The sequence below is a fragment of the Malus domestica genome, chromosome 15, assembly GCF_042453785.1.
Source record: "Malus domestica chromosome 15, GDT2T_hap1".
NCBI classification, from domain to species: domain Eukaryota; kingdom Viridiplantae; phylum Streptophyta; class Magnoliopsida; order Rosales; family Rosaceae; genus Malus; species Malus domestica.
In genome coordinates, this window is record NC_091675.1 from 2,970,560 (window position 1) to 2,997,912 (window position 27,353).

At 38.7% G+C, this 27,353-nt stretch overlaps 5 protein-coding genes and 1 non-coding gene across 6 annotated transcripts; all 6 read left to right on the forward strand.

The window, feature by feature from the left end:
* The first annotated feature begins 541 nt into the window (after positions 1-541).
* Positions 542-615, forward strand: TRNAI-AAU (transfer RNA isoleucine (anticodon AAU)). The gene has a single exon. It is a non-coding gene; the product is annotated as a tRNA-Ile (tRNA).
* A 2,061-nt stretch (positions 616-2,676) lies between these two features.
* Positions 2,677-5,522, forward strand: LOC103442404 (lariat debranching enzyme). Its single transcript, XM_008381190.4, has 9 exons — positions 2,677-2,930; positions 3,207-3,364; positions 3,488-3,609; positions 3,787-3,980; positions 4,063-4,245; positions 4,340-4,458; positions 4,598-4,737; positions 4,822-4,929; positions 5,067-5,522. The coding sequence occupies exons 1-9, from the start codon at positions 2,808-2,810 to the stop codon at positions 5,156-5,158; spliced, it is 1,239 nt and encodes a 412-aa protein (XP_008379412.1). The 5' UTR covers positions 2,677-2,807; the 3' UTR covers positions 5,159-5,522.
* A 1,547-nt stretch (positions 5,523-7,069) lies between these two features.
* LOC103442415 (putative pentatricopeptide repeat-containing protein At3g25970) lies at positions 7,070-9,729 on the forward strand. Its single transcript, XM_008381200.4, has one exon. The coding sequence runs from the start codon at positions 7,427-7,429 to the stop codon at positions 9,491-9,493; it is 2,067 nt and encodes a 688-aa protein (XP_008379422.3). The 5' UTR covers positions 7,070-7,426; the 3' UTR covers positions 9,494-9,729.
* A 5,498-nt stretch (positions 9,730-15,227) lies between these two features.
* On the forward strand, positions 15,228-19,066 carry LOC103442424 (aspartyl protease family protein At5g10770-like). Its single transcript, XM_008381211.4, has 2 exons — positions 15,228-15,695; positions 17,506-19,066. The coding sequence occupies exons 1-2, from the start codon at positions 15,479-15,481 to the stop codon at positions 18,801-18,803; spliced, it is 1,515 nt and encodes a 504-aa protein (XP_008379433.1). The 5' UTR covers positions 15,228-15,478; the 3' UTR covers positions 18,804-19,066.
* Positions 19,067-19,338: 272 nt separating this feature from the next.
* On the forward strand, positions 19,339-21,748 carry LOC103442435 (aspartyl protease family protein At5g10770-like). Its single transcript, XM_008381221.4, has 2 exons — positions 19,339-19,815; positions 20,266-21,748. Exons 1-2 carry the CDS (start codon positions 19,611-19,613, stop codon positions 21,525-21,527), a joined length of 1,467 nt encoding a protein of 488 aa, XP_008379443.1. The 5' UTR covers positions 19,339-19,610; the 3' UTR covers positions 21,528-21,748.
* A 484-nt stretch (positions 21,749-22,232) lies between these two features.
* On the forward strand, positions 22,233-25,139 carry LOC103442446 (aspartyl protease family protein At5g10770-like). Its single transcript, XM_008381233.4, has 2 exons — positions 22,233-23,190; positions 23,569-25,139. Exons 1-2 carry the CDS (start codon positions 22,998-23,000, stop codon positions 24,906-24,908), a joined length of 1,533 nt encoding a protein of 510 aa, XP_008379455.1. The 5' UTR covers positions 22,233-22,997; the 3' UTR covers positions 24,909-25,139.
* The last annotated feature ends 2,214 nt before the right edge of the window (positions 25,140-27,353 follow it).

Genomic DNA, 27,353 nt, shown 5'->3' on the forward strand with positions numbered 1-27,353 from the left:
CTTGTTGCACTTATGTTAGCCACATAATGTTTGGAGTTTGGTCAGTCAACAAGAAATAGTGCTAAGACTGATTAAGTTTCACACGTACACATTTCCCCCTTAGGTACTAAACATCATTTACAATAGTAAAACAAACCCTATTTCAAGTGTGTGAAAAGATATTAGGCATGTTTAACTGAGTAAGACAACTCTTATACTGAGTGGAATTAATTGATTGTAGATCACTTGAGGTCATCGAGTGGAAGTGGAACCATAATACACGAGGCTCATGCTTTTGTGAGAGGTGACTGGAGATGACTAGGTCAGTGAACTTCAACACCAATTTACTCCTTATGTGATAAACAGAAAATCGAATGTGGCAACCCATATACTTTCAAACACTACTTTTATCTCCTCGATGAGCTCGGGATACCGTTACTATGTAGTTGCAAATAATATGGATATAAAAGGAACTCATTGTAAATTTACAAGGAAAAGTTTATTGGGCTTGAAATTTTTTGGATTTATGTAAACAATGAACAAATTTACGATATCATCAACTGGCCTATTAGCTCAGCTGGTTAGAGCGTCGTGCTAATAACGCGAAGGTCACAGGTTCGAGACCTGTATGGGCCATTTCCCTTTTTCCTCTCCCTCATTTTTTTTGTCGTTTCTCTCCCTCCGCACGTCCTCGGCGGTACCGAGTCCTCGGCGGTACAGCGCGGCGGTGTTCGTTCCTCCTCTCCTTTTTCTGCTGGTTCTGGTGGGCCCAACCAGGAGCTTTTCTTCTTCCTTGTTCCTTTTGGTTAAGTGGAAATGGAGGTACGGATTAGGTTGATGAATGATGACTGCTCACAATTTGAAAACGAGAATTGGTGGGTGGGTTGGTGTTTGTTTATTCCCGATGGATAGAAAAGCAATTTTACACTGACTGGTTGCCTTCTTTTTCAAAGTCCCACTTCAAATTGCAGATGATGAATTACAAGAATTTGAACGTAGAAGAAACGTTCTAGTCAATTTGATTACGCCCGAGTCGACTATCAATTGATTTATTTGTTCCTCAACTCTACATGTATCTTTCCATAAAAAAATTCATGCTTACTCACATTTTTCCGATTCTACTTGTTAATAAAACAAAAAAAGTGAAATGAGTTTCATACTCTATGTTTTAATAAACGCATAGGATTTAAGAATCAAAATCATTCAAATTCCTTCTACGTATAACAAAACATCAGGTACTCAATAACCTCAATGTTAATCATCTACTTGAAATCGTTATATATATACAAATCAATAACATCATTAGCGTGGTCTGATCAGAATACAACTTCATCAATCAAAATATCTCCAGAACGTCCTGCACGAATGGTAAGAAGTTTGATATTATGATGATTTTTGTAGAACAATGCCAAAGTGATTAAAAATCAAGAATAGTTTAAGATTTTTGTGAAAACACAATTGTTATAATTTCGTGTTATCTTTTTCGTATGCGTTAATGGCGCGTTTACTAATCCGTAATCAAATTGAGAGGAATTGAATTGAGGAGGAATTGAAATGAGGCGGAATCAGAATCAGATTCCTGTTGAAATTGTTTACTAAAACTGTCTGGAATCAGAATAGAATTCCATAAAGCTGTTTACTAATTCAGCAGAATCGGAATATAAACCAGTATGATTACTAAAATGCCCTTGTCCCAAATCAAATATTTTATATACTTTTTTTAATAAAATTTGATATAGTATATAATAGTAAGAAAAATTAAATTACTTTTTTATTTCATAGACACACTAAAATAATTTTGTTAATTTTTTTTTATAAATTTAAGTATTTACTTTAATATCTAAATTTAATATAATTACTAAAACACACTTTTTCATAAAAAATTATTTATGGTCTAATTTGTTTTTTCCATTATTTTGTTACTACTTAAATTATTCGTAATATAATTAAACTTTAATTAGTATAACCAAATAAAGAACCCAGCTGCACTCACCTTCCTTCCCCGCAAAAGAAAAAACCCAGCCGCATTCATCTTCCCTCCCCGCAGAAGAAAAAACCCAGAAACATGAGCCGGCGAGCGAGAAGCACATCCGTGATGTTGGCGTCATCGTCCGGAGCTACGTCCACGCGTGCGTGTTGGCGGTATCGAAGCGGCTGGACCATCGCCTCCTGAATGACGGCGATCCGGTGTTCGGGGACAAGATCTCGTATGCGACCCTCATATCTCCTGAACCTATCAGATTTCCAATTCCCTCACCCTACCAGATTTCAAGCTCGTGAGATTAATTTGTTGGGTTAAACGGGAGATTGATTGGAGGGCATAATAGGAAGAGCAAATGGATTCCCAATTCCCTCATCCTCCCGGAATTCAATTACCACATCGATGCAGGGAGTCCAATTCCTCCCATTTCAGGAATTGAATTCCACTTTTTGTGTGGGTCCCACGCACTGTTGATTCCTCACAATTTTAGTAAACACAGGTATGATCCGTAATCGGAATCGAACTCCATACTTCCATTCCGATTCCGGGTTAGTAAACACGCCCTAAGAGTGTTACAACCCATGCAGAACCAATGTTGCAAAATATTTTATTCCGACGGTAACTAAACTTGTTAATTTTTTGATAATATCGTTTGTTTAAAAAAAATATTATTAAGTTTTAATAACACAATAGTTAAATTGGCTAAATTGAAAACAGTATTCAAAAAGAATTTTAACCCTTAAGAAAGCGGCAACCAGTTCAATCTTCTGCTCTAAACGGCAGTATAGGGTTTGGGTTTCCCTCCATTCCAGTATTTGATTCCCTTTCGAGGATCACCGGCATCGGAATGAAGATTGCAGTCGAAGGTTGCATGCACGGCGACCTCGACAACGTCTACCGAACCCTCCAACACTACGAAAAGCTTCACGACACCACCATCGACCTCCTCCTCTGCTGCGGCGACTTTCAGGTACCCCCGCTCACTTTCCCAATTCCCCAATCACCCCTTCACTCATGCTTGCTTGCCCTAAATTTTTAATCTTCTATTTTTTCTGTACTCAATTTTTTCTGAACTTAGCGATTTTTAGTTGAATTAATTGTTCAATTTCCCAAATTTCGGCACTTGCAGTTCCGCTCTTGCTTCTTTGCCCTAAATTTTCAATCTTTCTGTTGGGGGTATTAATTGTTTATGAAGTTAGAGGATTTGATTCATCATGAGGGAAAACTATTGGTTTTGTGAAATTAGGCTGTGAGGAATGAGAAGGACTTGGATAGCTTAAATGTGCCTCACAAGTTCAGGAGCATGAACACATTCTGGAAGTATTATTCCGGGGAGGCAGTGGCTCCGTACCCGACCATATTCATCGGTGGGAATCACGAGGCTTCCAATTACTTGTGGGAACTGTGAGTCCCTTCTTTAACTTTAACTTATGGCATTCTCTTCCAATTGTTTTTGCTGTCGTTTTTATTTCCGCTTTGGATGAATAATTTGTTGCGGTTTTTTAACTTGTTTATGCTGTTTTATAGGTATTATGGAGGATGGGCAGCACCTAATATTTACTTCTTGGGGTTTGCTGGTGTAGTCAAGTTCGGAAACCTTCGGATTGGTGGACTCTCTGGAATTTATAAACAGCCCAATTTTCTAAAAGGTTAATTTGCTTTACTTTTGTACCGTTGTGGATGTTTAGTTCTTTGCTTATCTTTCGTTGATAAAACAATAGCTGTTTATGTTTTTCAATTAGTTGTAAGCATAGCTGTGGTATGTGCAATTTTGATATATGGTGTTAAAAGTTTAAACGGGGTTCATTTTTTCCCCTCCTGAGCAGGACACTTTGAGAGGCCTCCTTTTAATGATAGTACTATCAGGTCCGTGTATCATGTTCGTGAGTATGATTTCCACAAACTCATGCAAGTTGAGGAACCAATTGATATTTTTCTTTCGCATGATTGGCCTGTTGGTATCACGGATTGTGGGGACTGGAAGAAACTTGTTCAGCAAAAACCATATTTTAGGCAGGAGGTAAATGCAAGAATCGAAAATTAAGTTAGTAAGTTCAGATTGGTATGTTTTGAATCACTTATGTCGTTTAAAATGTCATTAGGTTCAAGAAAGAAAGCTTGGAAGTAAACCAGCTGCTCAATTGCTTGAAAAACTGAAACCACCTTATTGGTTTTCAGCTCATTTACACTGCAAATTTGCTGCTCGTGTTCAACATGGGGAAGATGGTCCAGTGACGAACTTTCTTGCTCTTGATAAGTGCCAACCTGGACGTAAATTTCTACAGGTATTTGATGTGTTTCCGAAAGTAGCATATAGGATGTTCCCTGTGGTCATTGTGGTAGTTAATGGTTCTATATGACATTTTTCTGGCATTGTAGGTTATTGAAATTGAATCAGAACCGGGCCCTTATGAGATTCAGTACGATGAAGAATGGCTAGAAATAACTCGGCGGTTTAACTCTATTTTCCCTCTCACTACCAGAAGTGCAAATCTTTGGTGTGTACATCTTTCGAAATGTATTGTGCATGCTACCAATGATCTGACAGTTAAACTTTATATCTCTTCCGTACTCTTTACCCTTTTAAGGGTTTGTCTCTTGTAAAGTAGCTACTGAGTGTGTATGTTAATATTGTAGGAATGTACGTCTTGACAAACAAGAATGTCGTCAGTGGGTCAGGAGCAAGTTACAAGCAAGAGGGGCCAGACCCTTTGAATTCACTCAGACAGTTCCACCATACAATCCCTCTCAATCTGTCACTTATGGTTCCTTCCCTGGTAAGGATCAACGTCATTTAGAATGCTGTTAAAACAAGAACATTTTATGTACATACTACAATACTACAAATTTCTTTTTGGCAGGACACGTTCGGAGTCCTCAGACAGAATCTCTATTGCAGTTTCTGGAACTTCCTTACCTTCTTGATAACGTGTCACAATCATCCGAAGTACTCCCAAGTCCTCCTAGAGGTAAAAATTTGTTCTCTCGGCTCATAAAGTGAGGGTTTCTTATGTCAGTTGTGTGGTAAATTTTGCTGAGTGTTTTTTTTTATTTAACAAATCTTTTCCTTTTTCAAGCTTCGAACTAATTGCAAATCTTTCCGCAGGTTCTGTTGAAGAGAACAGTGAAGACATTCCCATTGATGATGTGGATGAGTTGGAAGAAGATGCTGTGGATTGCGAAAACGAAAATTCATGAAAACTCCTACAGTTTTACTGCTTCTCAGGCATCTATCTTTTGTCAGTTTCAAAATATTTGGGGTAATCAATGCCGTTAGGCTCTCAGTTGAGGTTTATTGATTCGAATTTTATGCATAAGCTTCGATGCTCTATCAGGTCGGCCTGGCCTCATCTGTCATCCCCCACATCCCCACTCTGCCCTGTTTTCTCGTTCTTTTCATGAGTTTTTTTCCCTTTTTTTAGGCCTGTTGTAAAATATCTTTTATTCAGTGTCTAATTTTTGTAGGAGTAAGCGAATCGTTTGCTACATTGACCCATGGGATCAAGAAATGTACCGACTTTTCTTTTCTATCGGAAAGTAGATATTTTGACTTGTAAGACAATATCTTCAGTGTGTTTTAGGATGTTTGTGGCTTTGTTATTGTTAATTAGCTTTAGGGATTCATTTCGCCTCAATTTGATATCCCTCTCGAGCAAAATCTTGGGTATAACCGGTGATATATTAGTCTGTTTATCCCACACAAGGCGCAACCACACTTCCTCTTGTTTGTGTCTTTGGCGGACAGGCGGCCATACCAAAAAATTATCCGTTGCAAGGAAATTCTTCTTTGAAAGGACACTTTCAAGAGTACGAACAAAAATTGAGGTTGAGTCATTAATATCTGCATTATAAAAGCGATTTAAAGGTAGACAACACGAAAGACACGTAGCTTAAGTTGTCATGAAATGAGCCAACAATGTATGTTAGACTGTTAGTTTCAACCATTCGGTCTTTGTAACGGATATTAATCGCTTCGACATTTCAGGAGCTCACACTGTCGGATCAGCTCGCTGCAGCGCATTCAGTTACCGGTTCAAGCAAGACCCCAAAGGAAAATTCACACTCATTGATACATCCTTAGACAATGCTTATGCAGAGGAGCTCATGAGATAGTGCCCTGCAGCATGTGCAAATCCGTCTACAACGGTAAAAAACGATCCTAAATCATCGTTTGCCTTCGATAATTAGTGCTACCAAAATCTGCTAGCCCACAGAAGTCTGTTTCAATCGAATTCCGTCCTTCTAAGAGATGGCACAACAAGAAAAAAAGTGGCGATTGTTGCAGAGGACCAAGTTAGTTTTTTTTCGGAGTTGGACTCTGGTCTTTATTGAAACTTCCGAGCATCGGTGCGAAGACGGGTGATGAAGGCGAAATTCGAGCCTTTTGTCCAACAACAAATGCCTGTGAAGGAATGGAAATGCCTGGAATCTGGTGATGGTTCTGTTGGTTGGGGGAGAAAAATTGAAAGGCAATGTCAAATGGTGGTACTTTTTGAATTCGAAAGTTGTTCAATATTCATTTTGTAAAACATTATTTTGTTTGTGCTGTCAACTACAAGAGTTCTTATAACTTAGAAGACCAATACTTCAAAGTAAAATGGTTGTTACCTTTAGTTTATGTTATTGTCTTTCATTTCAAATAAGAGTATAGTTGCGAGATACGAGTTGCTGAATAGTTGTAGAATGTGAGTAGTTGATCGATCGACACAATATATTTGGTCAATCAGTCTCACATGCTACAAAATTTGATATGAAAAAAAAAAGTTGCAAGTTTGTTCTGCATTGGTGGCAAGAGAATTTTTCTGTTGCATTACTCCTTGAAAGGAAACAATAAACGACCCATTGATCAAAAAGTAAACTTTTTTTTTTTGACAAATAATAGTTTAAATTACTTTAACTTAAAGTGATGTAAATTCAAAGTCAAGTTCAAAAGAACAGGTCCATGGAAAGGAATCCTTTTCGGATCCCTTCCTCCTAATCCACAAAGTTCGGGGATCTGGACCGTTGAAATTTGATTCAACGATTAAAGTTATTATAACTTTTAAAGTAGGCCTCTGTTTGTAGTCATTAAATCACATTTCAATGGTCCGGATCATCGAACTTAATGGATTTGGAGGAAGGGATCCGGTCCCTTGTCACGAATTTGGGTGTTAACCCAAATAGAAGAAGTGGGTCGAATACTTGGCATGCCCATGCCCGACCCATGTCCGGGAATATATAGTATTTAAAGTTTGAACAAAGTGACCGTTCCAATTATTTAAAATTGGTATTTCAAACAAGCAAAACTGAACCCTCCATTGTTGCCGCCGCTTAGCTTCTGTAGTGCAGAGCCAGAAGTTTGACCCAGAAACTCTTCTGGCACGATCAAGTTGACATATTTACTTGTCTTCTACTTGACGGCCATCGGAAAAGTGAAAGCTTTTACGGTTTATATGTATTGAAAACGGTAGTGGCGGCTACTCATGAATGAGGGCAGTGCACTCAATTCTTGACGGCACAGTGAATGCTTTGCGCAAGGTTTCGATAACCCATTGCAGGGAATTCAAATTAGGAGCCCTCGCAGACGTTTACTCGGCCAACAATATCCTCAATGGATATGCGAGATGTCAAGATTTTTATCTTGCACACAAAATGTTTGATGATATGCCTCACAGAGATACTGTCTCTTGGAATACGATGATCGCGGGGCATGTAAACTATGGAAGCTTTGAGGGTGCGTGGGAGATATTGAAATCCATGAAAAGATGTGGGTTTGATTCTGATGGGTATACATTTGGAAGCATACTTAAGGGGGTTGCTTGTGCTTGTCGATGCGATCTTGGGCAGCAAGTGCATTCTACGATTGTTAAGACGGGTTATGCGGGTAATGTTTATTCTGGAAGTGCCCTTTTGGACATGTATGCAAAGTGTGGGAGGGTTGAGGAGGCGTATGTGGTTTTCGAATCCTTGCCAGAACGTAATTCTGTGTCATGGAATGCGCTAATTGCTGGTTTCGTGCAAGTAGGCGATCGCAAGACTGCTTTTTGGTTGTTGAATTGCATGGAGCAGGAGGGAGTGAAGTTTGAGGATGGCACAATTTCTCCACTTCTGACATTGCTTGATGATGTCGAGTTTTACAAGTCTGTTACACAGCTCCATTGTAAAATTATAAAACATGGGCTGGGATGTGAAAGTACAGTGTGCAATGCGACAATTACTTCATACTCAGAATGTGGGTCGATAGAAGATGCGGAAAGAGTGTTTGATGCTGCTTTTGGTAACAGAGATTTGGTAACATGGAATTCCATGCTAGCAGCATACTTGGTTCACAATAACGAACTAGTCGCTTCCAAACTCTTCATCGACATGCAAATGCATGGATTTGAACCAGACATCTACAGTTATACAAGCATCATCAGTGCCTATTCTGAAGTAAATAAAAACCATGGAAACTTCTATCACGGGTTGGTGATAAAAAGGGGATTAGAAAAATCAGAGCCAATCTCAAATGCTTTGATAGCGAGGTATCTCAAGTCAAATAAAAATTCCATGGAAGAAGCGCTGCGTATCTTCGAATCCATGGAGTCTAAGGATCGTGTTTCATGGAACTCCATTTTGACTGGATTCTCACAAATTGGTTTAAATGAAGATGCCTTGAAACTCTTTGGGCACATGAGATTTTCGGGGGTAGAGATTGACCATTATGCTCTCTCAGCTGTTCTCAGGTCATGTTCAGATTTAGCAACCCTCCAACTGGGTCAACAGGTTCATGCATTGACACATAAATCAGGTTTCCAGTCCAATGAATTTGTTGCTAGTTCTTTGATCTTTATGTACACAAAGTGTGGGATCATTGAGGATGCTAGAAAATCTTTTGAAGAGACCCCCAGAGACAGCACAATCACTTGGAACTCGATCATTTTTGGATATGCACAACATGGGCAGGGATATGTTGCACTCGACCTCTTCTTCCAAATGAAGAAGGAAAAGGTGAAACTAGATCATATAACGTTTGTTGCAGTACTAACTGCTTGTAGCCACATGGGTTTAGTAGAACAAGGCAGCAAATTCCTAAAATCTATGGAATCCAATTATGGAATAACCCCGCGAATGGAGCATTATGCTTGTGCAGTAGACCTATATGGGCGCGCTGGGCGTCTAGATGAGGCAAAAGCCTTGATTGAAGCAATGCCATTTAAACCCGACGCAATGGTTTTGAAGACTTTACTTGGTGCCTGTAGGGCTTGTGGGAATATTGAATTAGCTGCTCAAATTGCAGGCCATCTGCTAGACCTAGAGCCGGAAGAGCATTGCACTTACGTTCTTCTCTCCGACATGTATGGACATCTCAAAAGGTGGGATGAGAAAGCTAGTGTAAAGAGGCTTATGAGAGAGAGGGGTGTGAGGAAAGTCCCCGGCTGGAGTTGGATAGAAGTCAAGAATGAGGTGTTTTCTTTCAAAGCCGAAGATCGCTCCCACCCCTATTGCGAAGAGATATATTTCGTGTTGGGAGTTTTGATGGAGGAAATCAGATGGATGTTGCTGCTAATTTAAAGGTTTTGATGCATGATTTCGATCATATCGACGGGTACTTTGATGATATACATCTCCAGAACCATGATTCAGTTTTGTTGGCTGCATAAGGCAGGCTCACCATCTTTGCTCAAAATACCAAATTTTGTTTCACATTTGTATACTATTGTGTGCACTATTTCTTGTAACGATTCAAATTCTTGTTCCAAAAAATTTAATAATTAATAAAAGAGTTGGAGCGTTCGAAGTTTTGTAAATTGATCAAATTCCAAATCTCTGATTCAGTATGAATACAGGCTTTGTTCCAAGGAATCACCAACTTGCCTTGTCTGCTAATGTGAACATGTTGCAAAAAGCTAGTTGTGTTTGTGTATTAGAACTTTTTTTGATGCGTGAACTAGAAAAAGTGGAGAAGTTATAATGGAACTCCTCACCGTATATCACAAGTCCATAAGGCATTGCATATAATTCACATGGCATTGCATGATTAGTTCAGAAATATTGCCATTGTCGCATTTTCGTTGCATGAAAGTTCTTCTTATGTGTTCAAAAGTGAGTTCTATATGTTTACAAGTAGTTATTTATATATATGAAACATAGTGAGCAATAACCCGTCTTAAACAAAGAGATAACTATTGAAATAAGCTAAAAAAATCAAGTTAATTCAAAACTAAAAACGACAGGTGGGTTTTGCAGTCAAGCTCCCTTCTGCCTTTGCACTTGATGGTCAATCTTAGTCTGTAATAAGTACTCTATGGTTCGGGTCTTTAGCAGGCTTACTGATAGAGATCAATCGTTTGTTTCTAGATGCTTTGATATTCCCCCTTTTCATTCTAGTTATTGATATGGGAAGGGAGAAGAAGATGAATAGATCCAACCGCAACTTCGAATATGGAATTCAAAGGGATCAAATAGAAAATGATACTCTGAATAATGGTTCTAAAACGCGTCTTTAGAGTAATGTCCTTTCTTAGAGTATCATGGTGCATTGAAAAGGGGTGATGACATCCAAAGGAGGCATCCATGTGCAACCAAAAAATCAGCACATGAAGACAACCCAAGAGTGTGAATACAAAGAAAAATTCATCCCTGTGTAGTTTGGATAGTTCTTTGATGAATAATTAACAAAGCACTAGACAAACAAGTTGTGAGCTGCCATGACAGTAATGCCTTTGTCTTTCATATCCCTTTATCTTTTCCTAATGTAATATCAATCTTCAAGAACTAGCCACCACCAAACATTGACTCCATTTCAACTAGGGTATTGATATTTACACGCTAATTTTTATCCTTCATGCATTTTTTTTAATTTTCAGCTATCAAGTCGAATAAATTGAAAATAATCAAATGATAAAAATTAGCTGTAAGTGTGTGGAATGTAAACTGTAGATACCACCACCTGTCAACTATTCATCACATGAACAATATATATATATATATATATATATGTATGTATGTATGTATGTATATATAATATATTACAAATCACATATTATAAATTATAGAAAGCCGTCTCTTCTCGTATATTTCTTTGGGTCCTCTCTTTTGGACTTTTGCAACACCATATTAGCAGGTGACACACTTTATCACTATTTTAGGGTTTGAAATAATCTTACAAACTATACAAGTAACCTTATTATAGACTATCATGAATATAATCGGTTCTTCTCTGAACAAGACGTTCGTTTTTTATTAAAAGACAAGTTATCAATAAATTACTGAAATTATTAATAGATAAATTGTCAACAGCACAAATTATCGATGTGTTATTATCAATAGTATCAATGCAAATTTCGTTATTTAACAAAGAACGATCATATGTCACATCAATTTCTAGATATATAATATGGAGGTGGATTGTCTGCCCTCCTATTTCCATATTCTCCCCATCCTCTCTTGTTTGTGTGGTCACGGTTAAACCACGTCAACATTTTATATTTCTATTACTTTTTGTTTTATTATTTATATAAAAAATTAATATAAAATATTGACGTGGTTTAACCGTGACCACACATCGCAGAAGGGCATGGAGAGGGTATGGAAATAGGAGAGCAGACAATCCACCTCCATATAATAATGAGAACTTTAACGAAAAGCACCTGGTACTGTTTACTTTAACGACAAACCACATTTTTACACTAAAAAGTCAATTCTGGTACTATTCACTTTACCTTTTATTTTGTCCTTATCATTAAAACTCAAAATTTTTAAGCTATTTTCATTAGTTTTCCATTGTTGCAGAGTAAAAGCTTCAGATGATGATCTGAACTAATCGTACCTAATATCTTCACTTTCCATATTTTCAACTAAAACCCTTTCATATTTTTCAATGGTGCACAGTGCACTATCAAAGTGGGCAAATTAGGGAAACAAATAATAATCATAATAATTATAATAATTGGGCCATACCAACGCGTAAAGAAAATGAGCTCTTATCGAAAAATTAATAGATATTGCCTGCTGGTGCTGAAAACTGCATGGTGATTGGAAGATAAGCCGTCAAAATCTCTATCGGTATCTCTCTCTCATATTTTGGGACAGATTCCAGCTTTCCTCCACCATCCACTACAACTTCTGTCTACCCCACGCCCTAACAAGATTCCAACATCTCTTTCGTCTTTCCCTCTCTGATTAAAGATTCTAACTATTTTCTTTTTCATGATTAATCACCAGAAATTGTCGATGTCCAATTGACAATCAAACCAGAACAAGAGAACCATGCAGGGCCAAGTTTGGTTGGTCACCAATTCTGTTTAATTCACATTAGTATGAAAACTAGGTTATGATGTCGAATCTCATAAAGTCAGGAACGATAATTTGAGTTTGGGTTGTGACGGATTCATGAATATTTCTTCATTTGATAAAGTAAAACAACTAAACTACCAAATTTATTGAATTCGATTTTTTTTTTCTTGTTTTCTCCCTTCTTGATGTGCAATTTTATTTTTTATTTAATGCTTTTGGATTAATTTTTTGTTTCTTTACCTGTATTTTGGTTTTCTTGTTTTATGAGAGGTAAAGTTTATGTTTCTCCTGACTAGGTGTAACTTCTTTTTTTTCATGTCAGTAAAATTCTCCCGTACTCGAAGTTCTCCAATAAATAACAACTAACTACAAATATGTTATCTTCTTTGAGGTATTTCATTGTACATATGAAGAAAAACATCGACAAATTAACTTAATTGTTGGCACATATTAAGCAAAGGAAAAGAGTATTTCTACTTATTATTGTGGTACTATTGCTTAATTAGTGAGGATAGTCAATTAAACAAAATATTTAATAAGAAGTTTCTATTTATGTGGAGTAATTATTGAATTAAATAAAACTTGGTGGGTGTCAATTTTCTTCCAATAAGTTCAGTTTGGTGTGCTCAGTGTGGTCTTCGTGTACTCAATTATTTGTTGGGTGCAAGTGTGCCAACATATTATGCACCATACGAACTCATATCGTTATTGGTCTTGTTACACGGTTGCACCTAAAAATAATAATTACCTTGTCGAACAAGTCTTCACTTTAATCATAATATTTTCTCAAACTCTTAATTCGAACTAGTGATTGTCTTCATTTTAATCATAATATTTTACTTATAATATGTTATCAAACTTTTAATCTGAACAGTGAGGAGACGTATTTTCTATTCGAAAGTAGATTTTGGAAAAAATAAGCAATAGTATGCCAAAGATTTACATGGGATAATGAAATGAATGAATCAATATTAGATTGGACTTTTAACTTGTTGGAGTACGTTATAGTGGGATGGATTGGTGGAGACTTTGGGGTAGGTGGGTTACCACTTATATATGTGTATAGGGTGTTGTTATTCACATATCTATTTTTATTTCTTACACACTCTCTCAAATTTTAGCCGTTGAATCGAATGAATTGAATAAGATATATGGATAAAAATAATAAGGGCGACTGAATACTGAATAGCACTACCCTATATATATATATATATATATATATATATATATATGCAAAGGGATCTCCATTTTTTTTCAAAACATGGGGATTAGGTGTGGGGTCCACTTCACATCGAATTTCAACGATCTGAACCGCTATTTTGTTGGTCTCGAATCATAGATCATCCTTGAAAAAATTCAATTCAATCCGAAACCATTTGCCTATTTTATTATCAAAATCAAATTTCATTGTTTCTTATATAACAAAGTATTCGTTTATTTCTTTGAACTCAATTAGATGTCTTAAATATTTCCGAATTGGCTAATATTTTGCAAGGATGATCTATGAGGTATAACTTGAAAAATAGACGGTTCAGATCGTTAAAATTCGATGTGGTGTGGACCCCACAAGAGATTCCCATTTTTATAAAAAAAAAAATAGGAATCCCTTCCCTTAAAGGCTTCCTATATATATGGAGCGATTATGTTGCACCACATTTTTTAATAAAACTTTTGACACATATTTTTATGAGGTTCACTTTGTAATATATTTTCATAATCCAAACCATCTATCTTTTAGAACATCATTCATAGATCATCCTTGCACGAAGTTAGACAAATCCAAAATCATTAAGGCATTCATTTGTTGTGAAGAAAATGGACGAATATGGTTCTACAAAAAGAAAATACATTTTGAGTGATTTTTTTGTAGACATCACTTTTGGAGAAAGACCTAAAAGATAGATGATTCGGATAATTAAAATACAGTATAGAGTAGGTACTACATAAATATGTCTTAAAAATTATGTAAAAACAATGATGTCACATATATTCGTCGCCATTAAATATATATTTTAGGAGTAAAATCATGGAAAACCTTCATTACTCCATTGGGGCAGCCATTCCAGCATATCTCCACTACTGAAAAATCAAGTGCAGAACATCATGATTGATTTGCTTCCCATACATATCTTTTTCAAAATCTGAAGTGAAAACCCCTAATATTCTAATTGGCTTTAAATTTTACAACGTTGTCGTTTAAATGATAATTTTGGTTGGACCCATGTCATTTCGGTGCTGAAAATATACTGTACAACATGTGATATATATATATATATATATATCTTCTGGAAGGTTGAAATAATACTAGATTTAATGAAGTTGCTAATTTGCCTATACTTAACAAGAAAACCAAGTTAAGGTGTATATAGTACTAACTATATCTAGAAAAGATGAACAAGTCATGGATGTAGTGCATGTGGTAATTCATAGTCGTGCTTTTATTATTTAGGAGAGGTGGGAGCTTCGAAACTATTATAATAATTTAAGAGATAGAAGAGTTTCGAACTTGGAAAGTATGAGTGGAAACCCAATACCCTAGTCACTCGGATATTAGACCACGTGTGATAGTCATTTTAATTTTATAAATTATAAAATTGTATAGCTCTCGGGTTCGAGACTTGGGAGCAGCCTCTCCATAAATGGGGGTAAGGCTAGCCGACATTCACATCTCTCAGACCCTGCGTAAAACGAGAGCCTTATGCACTGAGTACGACTTTTTTTTTTTATAAAATTGTATATCTCTTGTCATGCTGACTAATCACGTGATGAAAATTTAGGCCCATGCTATGTTTTACTTATATATGGACAAAAGGTGAGCTAAGGTTGCCTCACGTATAGCTTCTAGTATTTGCCACTCACCTTCAAGATGCTCTGTATTTGTCGACATCTGCGCATGGGATTGGGATGGTTGGACTTAATTCTCCACAGCAAAGAAAATGAAGCTGAAGCCACACAGTCTAAATACTTACATACATATATGTATACGCCGTGTATACGTAGTGTTATATCTGCCCTTTCTAAAAAACAAACCCTATTGTTCAACCAAAAAAAAAAAAAAAAACCCTAATCAATCAGTTGGTCTGACGTCGTTTAGTGGATTTGATATTGATGTGCAAGCTTGCATTATGTGTTTGCTGTTTAATGGGTGACGTGTAAGAATTGATAACCCAATGGGTTTCCAATTAGCTTATAAGGCAGAGAAGGTCACGCTTTGTAGGAGCAATACCATAATTTGAATTCTGGGAAGAGTTTTCGATACTCATGGCGGCAACTCCCAGTTTTTCTAGCTCCTCCTCCTCCTCCTCCTCCCTCATGAGCTATTTGCTTGGCTTTTCTGTATTTCTAACCCTATTTCTCAGCTCTTTGGAGAAGGGCTTTGCCGTGGAAGAAAACCAGCTTCTCCATCAACATGCTCATACAGTTGAACTCAATTCTCTGCTGCCAGCAACCTCCTGCAGCCCTAGCTCCTCCGCCAAAGGTTAATAAATATGTTCATGTTTTTTTTATTTTTATAGTTTTAATTTCAGTTTTATTGGATATATTATATATATAGATAATGAGAGAGTAGCAAAGTGCAACCAATTAAGAGCTTAATACAATTCCCACGTTCCATATTTTATACTATTTACAATAATCGGAATTGAACATTTTGTAGATCATCATTGCAAAATATCATTTACAAAAATTCATTCATATCGAAAGCTATATTTTGTTAGAGCTTGCTTATACGTAAATACATGGTTTAATTGCAAAGTTGGAAACATATGTAGTGCGGGTGGTCGGAGAATCCAATTCCTTAACCCATGAATTAGTAGAGACACACCAACAAGCCATTAGAAACATTTCTTTTTATAAAATAGATAAAAGAAAATTTAAGGGGATACTTTGATAAGTAAATCACGGGTTAGATTCTGCAAAATCTTAAAAGTCATAAAATTGATGTTTTGAAAAGTAATAAACTATTGGTAGTTGTTTTAATTTTCAACAAGCATGATTGTGAAATGGAACCAAACATGTAAATAGTGAGCCACAATTACCCATTATTTGATGCCAACACGATTATATATTAGCACCAACAACAAAAGGGATTATGTTTTTTACGACAAATAATTACACAATATTAATTTAATTTACGAAGAAGGAAATTCAAACTTGAGTATATAAAGAAAAGTATATTACTCTAATCAACTTGGCCAAACTCAAATCTACCGAGAAAAATAAAAAGAGGGCAATTTTGGCATAATAAATACATTCCTTTTGTCTGAAAACAACTTTCAAAAAGTGACTGAATGAGCTTTTTTTTCGTGGCTTTGTTTCTTAAAGTCTTTTGTTTCCAATAACATATTAGCTTCTCTGTGGTAATTTATCTTTGATTGACAACTGTTAATAAATTTAATCCTTTTTAATCTTGTAGTTATAAACTTAACACGTATCAATTAATGATGAATGTCATATAGATGCCACACGAGTGCAGAAAATTTAATCTTGTGTATTTGTAAACTGCAATAATTAAAAATTACGCAATGACCAAATATGATACAATTAATTAAATAAATTCGACTATGATTGCTCAACAAAAACATGACATAAAAACTTTCTTTTTTCTTTTTCTTTTTTACTAAACAAATTAAAATATCCAAAAACCATGCATGTTGTTTGGTCATCCATGTTCACATAAGCAGTACGACAGAGACCGGCCAGCAGGCCAAGACACCGATTAATATTGATGCCTGGTGCCGACATTTACCAAATAATGCAAAGAATATGACTAGGCTGAATAATCTTTCAGTCTCACAAGCCAGTCCCATCTTAAAGACAAATTGCTTTTTCATTATTCAAAGAAAAAAGACCAGAAGAAAATATTACGTATTTTAGGTATTTCTGCTCGTCAACACTTTCTTCTAAAGTAAAAATCGTTAACTAAATTCTAGCGATTTTAAAAAAAAAATTCTCGTATAACTCGGAAAACACTTTTAAGTTTTTGTGCTGAACGAAATCAGAAACGCTTGGTTATAAATTATAATTAAAAAAGTGTGAACTCATTGTGAATCATCTATTTGAATTCAGATCAGAAATGCTTGGTTATAATTAAAAAAAGATGTGCTATCCACACATCCCATTTTACTTCTCACACTCTCCTTGATAATTTATGTCCGTTGATCTTCTTCAATTCATCCAATCGAACGACTGAAAATTAAAAAGGTGTGTGAGAAATAAAATAGAGTGGGTGGATATCACACCGCTTAAAAAAATTGTGAACTCATTGTGAATCATCTATTTGAACTCAGGTCACGACAACAAGGAACCAACGTCATCATCGACCGTACTGAAAGTGGTACACAAGCACGGACCATGCTCTGGAATCAAGAAGAACAAATCCAAAATTCCAACCCACGCTCAAATCCTCAACCAAGACCAAGCCCGAGTCGACTCAATCCACTCCCGAGTCAACACCAAGAAATCACCGTCCGCAGCCACCGTCGACAAACTCCGCCCATCCGCCGATACCAAAATCCCAGCCCAGTCCGGAAGCGTAGTGGGCTCAGGCAACTACATTGTCAGCGTGGGCCTGGGCTCGCCCAAGAAGATGCTCTCCCTCATCTTCGACACGGGGAGTGATCTGACGTGGACCCAATGCCGTCCATGTGCTAAATCATGTTACAAACAGAAGGAGCCAATCTTCGACCCCGCAACATCATCCTCATACGTCAACATCTCTTGTAGCTCCGCCACGTGTTCCGAACTGGTGTCAGGCACTGGAAACACTCCCGGCTGCGCCTCCTCCACCTGCGTCTACGGCATTCAGTACGGAGACCAGTCATTCTCCGTCGGATTTTTCGGGAAGGAACGGCTGAGCTTAACGCCGACGGATATTTTTGACGGGTTTTTGTTCGGTTGCGGCCAGAACAATCAGGGACTCTTCGGAGGCGCCGCCGGTTTGCTCGGTCTCGGCCGGGATAAAATCTCCATCATCGAGCAATCCGCCTTGAAATACAACCGGTTCTTCTCCTACTGCCTCCCCTCCAAATCCAGCGGCACTGGATACCTCAGCTTCGGCAAAGGCGGCGGATCTTCCGGCGCCGTGAAATTCACACCCCTCTCCGACGTCTCCCAAGGCGGGTCGTTTTACGGCCTCGACGTCGTCGGGATCAGCGTTGGCGGGAAAAAATTACCGATTTCCGGTACAATTTTTTCCTCCTCGGGGACGATTATAGATTCCGGGACAGTGATCACGCGCCTGCCGCCGACAGCATACAAGGCACTGCGCGACGCGTTTCAGCAGGGGATGAAGAGCTACCCGTCAGCTCCGGCGCTTTCGATTCTCGACACTTGTTACGACTTCAGTAACGCCGATACGGTGACGTTTCCGAAAATTTCGTTTGAGTTCGGCGGCAGAACGACGTTGGAATTGGACCCGACCGGGATATTCTACGCGGCAAGTGCCGATCAAGTTTGCCTGGCGTTTGCCGCAAACGGTGACGACAGCGACATAGGGATATTTGGGAACGTTCAGCAGAAGAGGGTGCAGGTGGTTTATGATGTGGCTGGTGGAAAAATCGGATTTGCCCCTGCAGGATGCCCCTGAGGGCTTATGTGATTAGCTGCTTAATTAGGATGGTTAAAAAGTTTGATTAAGCCAGCAGCAGCAGCTTAGGGAAAATGTTGGATTAAACCGTTGAAGACTAAAGATCGTCCTAAATTGTTATTAAAAAAAATGTAATAGTAATACATGTAGACGAGTCGGAACAAACTATATAGTGACGATTGGTATGTGTGTGGAAACATAATAGTAAAAATGAATTTCAAGTGTGCAAGGTGTACAAAATAAAATAAAAGTACGTTTTTCTATCGTTGCGATATTATAATTCTTGCATATCTACTCTACTTGATAATTTTTGTAAAATTTCGCTTCAGTTATATCTTTTAAAGAATTGAATGCAAGTCGATGCGTAAGATTGCAAGAGGTTTATATTTTAATCGGCTAAGAATATTTACTCTTACTGCCGTGTTCAATTCCTCTTTAAAAAAACAGTGTTGAATTAGCCAAGTTGGGAATGAAAAACACTATTAACTTGCTCTTAGCGGTGAGTGGTGAGTGATGAGTGATGACCGAATTATTACGCGAGGGCATTTCAAAGATAATACTGTTACAGAAAAGTTGCAAAAGCAGGCATGGCAGGCATATCTTCTGCATATCCTTGCCAAAAGCACTTTGAAGGGGAAACAAACAAGATGGTACAACAAAAAGGTTACACAAATTATTGTGGCGCACCGACACCTTCGAATTTCCATTTGAATTGCCGTACGTCCCTACCTCCCAATGAGCTTATAAGAATATATAGGAGTTTATGCTCACATTCCAGGAGCTACTAGCTAGGCTTGTTATTCGATCATGGCAACTCCCATTTCTATCTCCCCCTCCTTCCTCAGGGTTTTCTTTGGTTGCTTTGTGTTTTTTATCTGCGTAATTCTCCGCTCGCCGGAGAAGGGCTTTGCTTCGGCAGAAGGAGATACAAAAACTGACCTTCTTCCACATACTCACACAGTTGAAGTAAACTCTCTGCAACCAGCAACCACCTGCATCCTCTCCACCCAAGGTTCAACTCCATATATAACAGCATTATTAAAGCGCTTCCTTCTACAGCTTAAGTTTTTGAACTTTAATTACCCCCCTATTAACTCTGTGTGCGTGCGTTTTGTCTTTTCTGATCGAGTATATATGTATATTCAGCTCGAGCTAATTGCTTATATGAAACTCCATGGTTTAACCAGGTCAGTACATACGCATGGATAAATGATCGCATCGACCAGATGTTGTCTTAGTAATTTACATGTTTTAACTATACAGGTGGACTAATATATATAAATATATATATATGGGTTAAGATCGGAGGACACTTATTTTTTGACACGCATTTTATAAGATCCAGTCCACTATCCGAAATGTCTATATTGTAATTCATCATTCTTAAATTATTTATTAATTTATTTAAATTATCGCATAGTTATGATAAATGAGAAACTAAAGATGAATATTTTCAATTCAGGTCCTTACAATAATAAGGAATCAGTATTGGAAGTGGTACACAAGCATGGGCTATGCAATCAACACAAATCACAAAGTAACCCTACTGATCAGGATCGCACTCAAATCCTAAAGCAAGACGAAGCCCGAGTCAGCTCAATTCACTACCGTCTTAACTCACTTACACTACCTGACGCCGCCACCAATACCATCCCCGTACAGTATGGTCTGGAACTTGGATCATCCAACTACATTGTAACAGTGGGCCTCGGCACACCGGCCAAAAACCTCTCCCTCCTTATCGACACAGGCAGCGACCTAACTTGGACACAATGCCGACCGTGTGTCCGATCTTGTTACAAACAGAAAGAGCCAATGTTCGACCCCTCTCACTCCACCTCATACTCCAACATCTCCTGTGAGTCCGCTGCGTGTTCTCAGCTCACAGTGGCCGGCATTGGCCGCGACTGCTCCGCCGCCACTTGCACTTACAGCGCCAAGTATTTAGACAACTCCTCCTCACTCGGCTTCTTCGGCAATGACAAGCTAACATTAACACCGACGGATGCTTACGATGATTTCGATTTTGGCTGCGCGCAAAACAGCAAAGGCCAGTTCGGCGCGGCCGCCGGTTTGCTCGGACTGGGCCGGACCAGCATCTCCTTCGTCGAACAAACCTCCCAGAAATACAAACGAGTATTCTCCTACTGTCTACCTTCCACTTCAAGCTCCACCGGCTACCTCAAATTCGGCCCCGACGGAGGCTCCGGTAACGCAGTCAAGTTCACGCCGCTCAAAACTTTATCCCAAAGCGCTACATTTTACGCCCTTGACCTAGTTGGCATCACCATCGGTAGCCGTCAACTGAAGATTTCAGCCTCTGTCTTTTCAAAGTCGGGGACAGTCATCGACTCGGGGACAGTGATCACGCGCCTCCCGGCCACCCCATATGCCGCATTACGCGTGGCTTTTAGAAAAGCGATGGAGAAGTACCCTTTTGCGAAGTCGAAGTCTGCCCTACTAGACACTTGCTATGACTTTAGTGGACTTAAAACGGTGTCGTACCCGAAGATAGGGTTTGTATTTGGAGGTGGGGTTACGGTGGACTTGGACGCGACAGGGATACTGTTCCAGACGAGTGGTTCGCAGTTTTGCTTGGCGTTCGCCGGAAACAAGGACGATAATAGCGTCGGGATTATCGGCAACGTTCAGCAGAAGAGGCTGCAAGTGGTGTACGACGTTGCTGGGGGAAGGATCGGATTTGGCTCTGCAGGTTGCCCCTGATTGATTAGCTACTTAAATCATTGCTGATGAAGATTTCTAACCGGTGGTACTGCTAAATATGCAGCTACCGAAAAAATAAAGTTGTCGGTACGTAATGATCTCGTTGTTTTTGTGGTTCCGGTAATGTCAAAGTGTTAGTTATCTGTTATTTATCCTCCTTATGAATGTTTGTTATCCTTTTTAAGAAAGCAGTATTTTAATAGATTTGAAGTTCACTGAAAGTTTTCGGAAAAAAAATTAGAGACTTTGTCTTTGATTTAAACCGTTAGAACATCAAATATTTCATTCAGGTCCAATACAGAACTTAGCATAAGTGATTACATTTTTTTTTTCTTTTTCTTGTTCTTTAAAAATGGACCAACGGATGGTTTCACCATGGCATTCCACTCTTTCAGGGCAACTACTAGGTTCCAGTAAGTTTTCTCATCGATTGTACCTGACTGGAAAAATTATTCAGAGATTTTCAACCTACTCTTGACCATCATCGTGTTTTTTTTTTGCGTTGCCCTAATAGTATTGATTTCATCGCAGAGGTGATGACTAATTAATTAGTATGGACTTCTATTAAGGACATCCACATGTGCAACCGGGAAATCAGCGCATGCAGCCACAAGAAAATTCATCATTATGTACGTAGTTTCCTAGCTTGGAAAACTTGATCCACGATATTTGTCGCATCCTGGTCCGGGGTCCACCACATCGCGGGCCCACTCCATTACCGTAGCACGATATTGTCCGCTGTAGGCCCCAACTACGCCCTCACGGTTTTGTTTCTGAGAACTCACACGAGAACTTCCCAGTGGGTCACCCATCATGGGACTGCTCTCGAGCGCTACTCGCTTAACTTCGGAGTTCCAATGGAACCCGAAACCATTGAGCTCCCAAAATACCTCGTGCTATGGTGGTGGAGCGGGCTCGGAATGTGGTGGACCCCAGGCCGGGATGTGACAATTTGGTATCAGAGCCTAACCCTGGCCGTGGTGTGCCGACGAGGTCGTCAGACCCCTTAAGGGGGGTGGATTGTAAGATCCCATATCGTCCAGTGGAGTGATTCTTATATGTATATTCTCATCCCTACCTAACATGAGGTCTTTTGGGAGCTCATTGACTTCGGATTCCATCGGAACTCTGAAGTTAAGCGAGTAGCGCACGAGAGCAATCCCACGATGGCAAATTCGGGGGTGGGGTTTAACAATATTTGACGGGAATTGCTTTGTCTTCCTCTCAGCCATGCATTTCTTATCCAAATCGATCTGTCTTTGTCTGCAAAGACTACACAAGTATACGTTGTTGTTGAGTAAATGATAAGACATTTCTAATTACCATTTGACAGCCATTGACTTGCTAATTACCATCAGAGTCTGCGTCATAGTCGTCGTCTACGTTTTACAACCATGAGTCTCCTTATAAGGGAGTGCATCCTCATCCCAAATCTAAGGGCTAAAAACTTTTAGGGAGTAACAAGGCTTCATGGAAATTGCTCCGATGAATTTCAGCTCCTTTTTTTTCAGGTCTTTTGGTTTATATGTATTATTTATATGTCTAGTTCTCTGCTCTTTGGAGAAGGGTTTTGCCTTGGCAGGAAGAAAGGATAAACTTACTCATCACACAGTTCAGTTGAACTCTCTACTGCCAGCAACTACTTGCACCCCCTCCACCAAAGGTACTTACTAATTTTTTGTCTTGCTAACTCTTTCAGTATGTGTCATGTATGTCAATATATTAATACATGCACGAATCGTGTTCCTTAATGTTTAGTTATGATATGTTATATATGTTATAAAAATAATTTGGATGTTAGCGTCATGTCGTCACATAGTGTTACTATTTTTCATGTCATATCAATGATAAATTTATACAAATATATATTATATCAATCAGACTGTTAACACATTACGTGATGCATGTTGCGCTAGAGCATCAAATAAAACAAATAAATTGAAAAATAACTCACAATTTATTAACCGATTGAGGTAACAAATGTACAGAGAAGAAAAAGAGCTTCTCACAAATTGGCTCACTCAATTATTCGCTAATTCAGGTCACAACAAGAAACATGGATCAGTACTAGAAGTGGTACACAGGCATGGCCCTTGCTACGAACCCAACCAACACAAAACCAAAACCGCTACAGATCTTCACGAATATTTCACTCAATTCTTCAAGCAAGACCAAGCACGAGTCGATTCAATCTACTCCCGCCTAAAGGCCACCAAAAGATATTCAACCAAAACAGATGACAACATTCCGATTACGCAATCGGAAGATACCAACACCTTCCCGGCCCCTTCTGCCAGGACGGTGGGTGGTTCTGGCAACTACGTTGTGAAGGTCGGATTAGGCACGCCGGCCAAAAGTTTTTCCCTCGTATTCGACACCGGAAGCGACCTAACTTGGACTCAATGCCAGCCTTGTCGATTCGGCACCGGAAGCGACCTAACCTGTTACGACCAAACGGAGCCCATATATGACCCGTCACTCTCCACCTCCTACGCCAACATCTCATGCAACACCGCAACTTGCAATGAGCTGACGTCGGCCACAAGCACTGGACCCTACTGTTACCGGGCGACGAACACGTGCCTGTACCTCATTGGGTACGGAGACAACTCCACATCCGCCGGATATTACGGAACCGAAAGGCTCACGTTGACCGCCACTTCGACCGACGTGTTTGATGGCTTCCTCTTCGGGTGCGGCCAAGACAACGAAGGTCTCTTTGTTGGCATTGCCGGTTTGCTTGGTCTCGGCCGGAACAAGATATCCCTCATCGAACAAACCGCCGCAAAGTACGGCCGATATTTCTCCTACTGCCTTCCTGTCGACCAGAGCTCCACAGGCTTTCTCCGCCTCGGCAACGACCGAGGAAATTCCGCCGCCGTTAAGTTCACGCCGCTCACCACCCTTGCTGCAGGAGAATCATTTTACGGGCTCGATTTGGTCGGCATCAGTGTCAGCGGACAACAGGTGTCCATTCCGTCGACGGTTTTTTCCACCGGAACTCTCATCGACTCGGGGACAGTGATAACGCGGCTGCCGGCAGTGGCGTACACCGCGATGAGAGACGCTTTTAGGGAAGGGATGAAGAGCTATGGGGAACCCAAGACAGTTGAGGGGGTACTGGACACTTGCTACGACCTTAGAGCGTATAACTTGGATACGGTCTCGTTTCCGGCGGTAGCGTTTACGTTCAGTGGCGGGCTTACTTTGGAATTGAAAGTGGGGGGGACAGTGGTTGTGATAGTTGATACTTCGCAGGTTTGCTTGGCGTTTCTTCCTACCCCCGAAGAGGGGATCATTGGGAATTTTCAGCAGAAAGGGTTTGAAGTGGTGTACGATGTTGCAGGAGGGAAGATTGGATTCGCCACTGGAAGTTGCTAAATTGAATATGATTAAGTAATAAATCAGGTTTAGAGTGGTCTCAAATCTGAATTAATTTAGCACTACTGTCTACTGAGTCATTTTGCTGAATAAATTTTGATGAACACAGTTCATGCATGTATGTAGCTACAGAATTTGGTGACATGTTTAGGGTTTGAGTGCGCGTATAACTATATATATATAGCTCAAGTATAAATAATGGAAGCATTTGGCAAGATTTCCAGAACAAAATTATTTACTCCATTTGTGGTTCTCTTGCTTGGGTTCGTATGATGTCACTTTGTGGAACAGTCATTGGGAGAGAGAAGTATCAAACACTAGACCTAATGTGTAGAGATTAATACTCTTAAATATTTGAACTATATATAAAATACTTGTACATTCAAATTTTGTATCTCCACTTATCACTCGTAAATGTCTCGAAGATAAATGCTAAGAGGACTCTCTCAAAGTATATGAGACTCTTCATGAACTCTGTCACTTTACAGTTTAAAATTAATTTTTGTTCTAACATTATAAAGCATTGTGTAAACAATGATTAAAAATTGTTTTTGGTAAAAATATTTTTGGAACAATCCTTAAGAAGCATTTTTAAGTGTTTTTGCAAGTTTCACCTAAATAGACTTATAAATAACTTTGAGGGACATGTGTCATTTGATTATGATCAGGAGTGAGCTGATATACCTTTAGCCTTTCCAAATTCCATTAGTAATCGATCCTACTTTTCAAAGTGTGGGACACTTCAGGCTTCACGAAACAATAATAATTAAGAGACAATCAACAAATCGAGGTGAGACAACCACCACAAGGTGACCAGGTGGTTGAGAATGAATTTCAAGTTTGTATTCCACATGTCATATTATGAGTTCGATTCCTGTCGTTGGTAAATCACACAATGGTGGTTTGAGAGAGGATGAAATGTCTCTGTGAGTCTTCTTAGCCTCCGAAACGTGGCAAAACCACCATTTAGTCCTTAAAAAAAATCGAGGTGAGACTCTAATTATTGCTCATACTTGACGCTGTCCTCAAAGATTTATTTAACTAAAACCAGCAAATTAGCAGCCAAGCACATGAAAGTTGCCAAAAGATTAGAATTAAAAAATAAATAAATAAAAACTATTGAAAGTGGGACCATTGATTTTTTTTAATAATATGGATTACAGGAAAAAGAAATAAAGTAAAAGCTTATCAAAATTGGTCGGGCATTCCTAATTCTAACAACCGGATGGTGAATAATGATTCAAGAAAACAAAAGGCTCAGAAGAGTCGGGCCCCCTCTAAATTCTCCACGTGAGGCTTCATCGACAGAGTTCTTCTGTTTATTTTTCATTTTCTAAATTCACATTTTATTTAATTTTAAATTCAAGATAATATAAATTCTACTTTACGCTAATTTAAATTAAAAAAAAAAAACAGTTTGATCTCGAACTCGAACACACCGTATGTCGCATTGGATTTTATCAACCAAAGGCAAGGAAAACATGGTTACAATACAAGAGTAAGAAAATGGAAAAAAAAAATGGTGGACGCAAAGTATTATTTGTTCTTTATAGGTAGAAACTTTATGTCGATAATAAAAACAAAGAAGGTGACATGAGATTCGGAAATTAGAGCCCACAATTGCTTTCAGCGGTGGGAAGGGGAGAGCCATGTAATAATCGGCCGAATGGGTCCTAATTGCTTTCATATGGGTGTAAGTTACTACCAAACTAGGCTTAATAACCTCACCAAGCTACGCTAAGACATGCCACACCCACAAGTTTTTAGGCCTCCCCTCCCTTGAAGGAGAGAAACGGGAGGAATCTTGTTCGGGTGATTACAACAGTTTTCACACTAGATGAGCTCAATGTTGAATTTGTTTGGACCAGATTTTACACCATCGGCCCAAGCGATTGAGGCCGTTGAGTGAGCATGGTTCTTGACCGTCGGATAAGCAAGTTAAGATATTTTGTTAAGAAATAATATTATGGTTTTTAATCATAATAGTTATCTTTATCTCAGTTTTCTTGTGGGATTCTCATATCGAGATAACGATAACTATTATGATTAAAAACCATAATATTATTTCTTAATAAAATATCTTAACTTGCTTATCCAACAGTCAAGAACCATGCTCACTCAACGACCTCAATCGCTTGGGCCGATGATGTAAAATCTGGTCCAAACATAATCAAATAGAACTAATATTCACAGGGTGTTATGTTTTTGTGATAGGCATCACACGAATGAAAGAAATAAAACAGCTGAGGTTATACTCTAATTATACCCAAGTTTGCGTCTAATTTCGTAATGTCGAGATATACTCTCATGTAACTGATTCAACATCGTCATTGGACATGTGCTACACTTAAGGAATGCATGATATGCATCTATTGAACGGATGAGGACAATAGGTCTATGTCTTGGTTCTAAAAGAAACCCTCATTGTCTTATTCTTGCGGATGA

Coding starts and splice junctions, on each gene's coding strand:
- LOC103442404 (XM_008381190.4), top strand. CDS start 2,808: ATGAAGATTGCAGTCGAAGGTTGCATGCACGGCGACCTCGACAACGTC. Junction 4,246..4,339: donor CTGGACGTAAATTTCTACAG/GTATTTGATGTG, acceptor CTGGCATTGTAG/GTTATTGAAATTGAATCAGA. Junction 4,930..5,066: donor ACTCCCAAGTCCTCCTAGAG/GTAAAAATTTGT, acceptor ATCTTTCCGCAG/GTTCTGTTGAAGAGAACAGT.
- LOC103442415 (XM_008381200.4), top strand. CDS start 7,427: ATGAGGGCAGTGCACTCAATTCTTGACGGCACAGTGAATGCTTTGCGC.
- LOC103442424 (XM_008381211.4), top strand. CDS start 15,479: ATGGCGGCAACTCCCAGTTTTTCTAGCTCCTCCTCCTCCTCCTCCTCC. Junction 15,696..17,505: donor CCCTAGCTCCTCCGCCAAAG/GTTAATAAATAT, acceptor ATTTGAACTCAG/GTCACGACAACAAGGAACCA.
- LOC103442435 (XM_008381221.4), top strand. CDS start 19,611: ATGGCAACTCCCATTTCTATCTCCCCCTCCTTCCTCAGGGTTTTCTTT. Junction 19,816..20,265: donor CTGCATCCTCTCCACCCAAG/GTTCAACTCCAT, acceptor TTTTCAATTCAG/GTCCTTACAATAATAAGGAA.
- LOC103442446 (XM_008381233.4), top strand. CDS start 22,998: ATGGAAATTGCTCCGATGAATTTCAGCTCCTTTTTTTTCAGGTCTTTT. Junction 23,191..23,568: donor TTGCACCCCCTCCACCAAAG/GTACTTACTAAT, acceptor TCGCTAATTCAG/GTCACAACAAGAAACATGGA.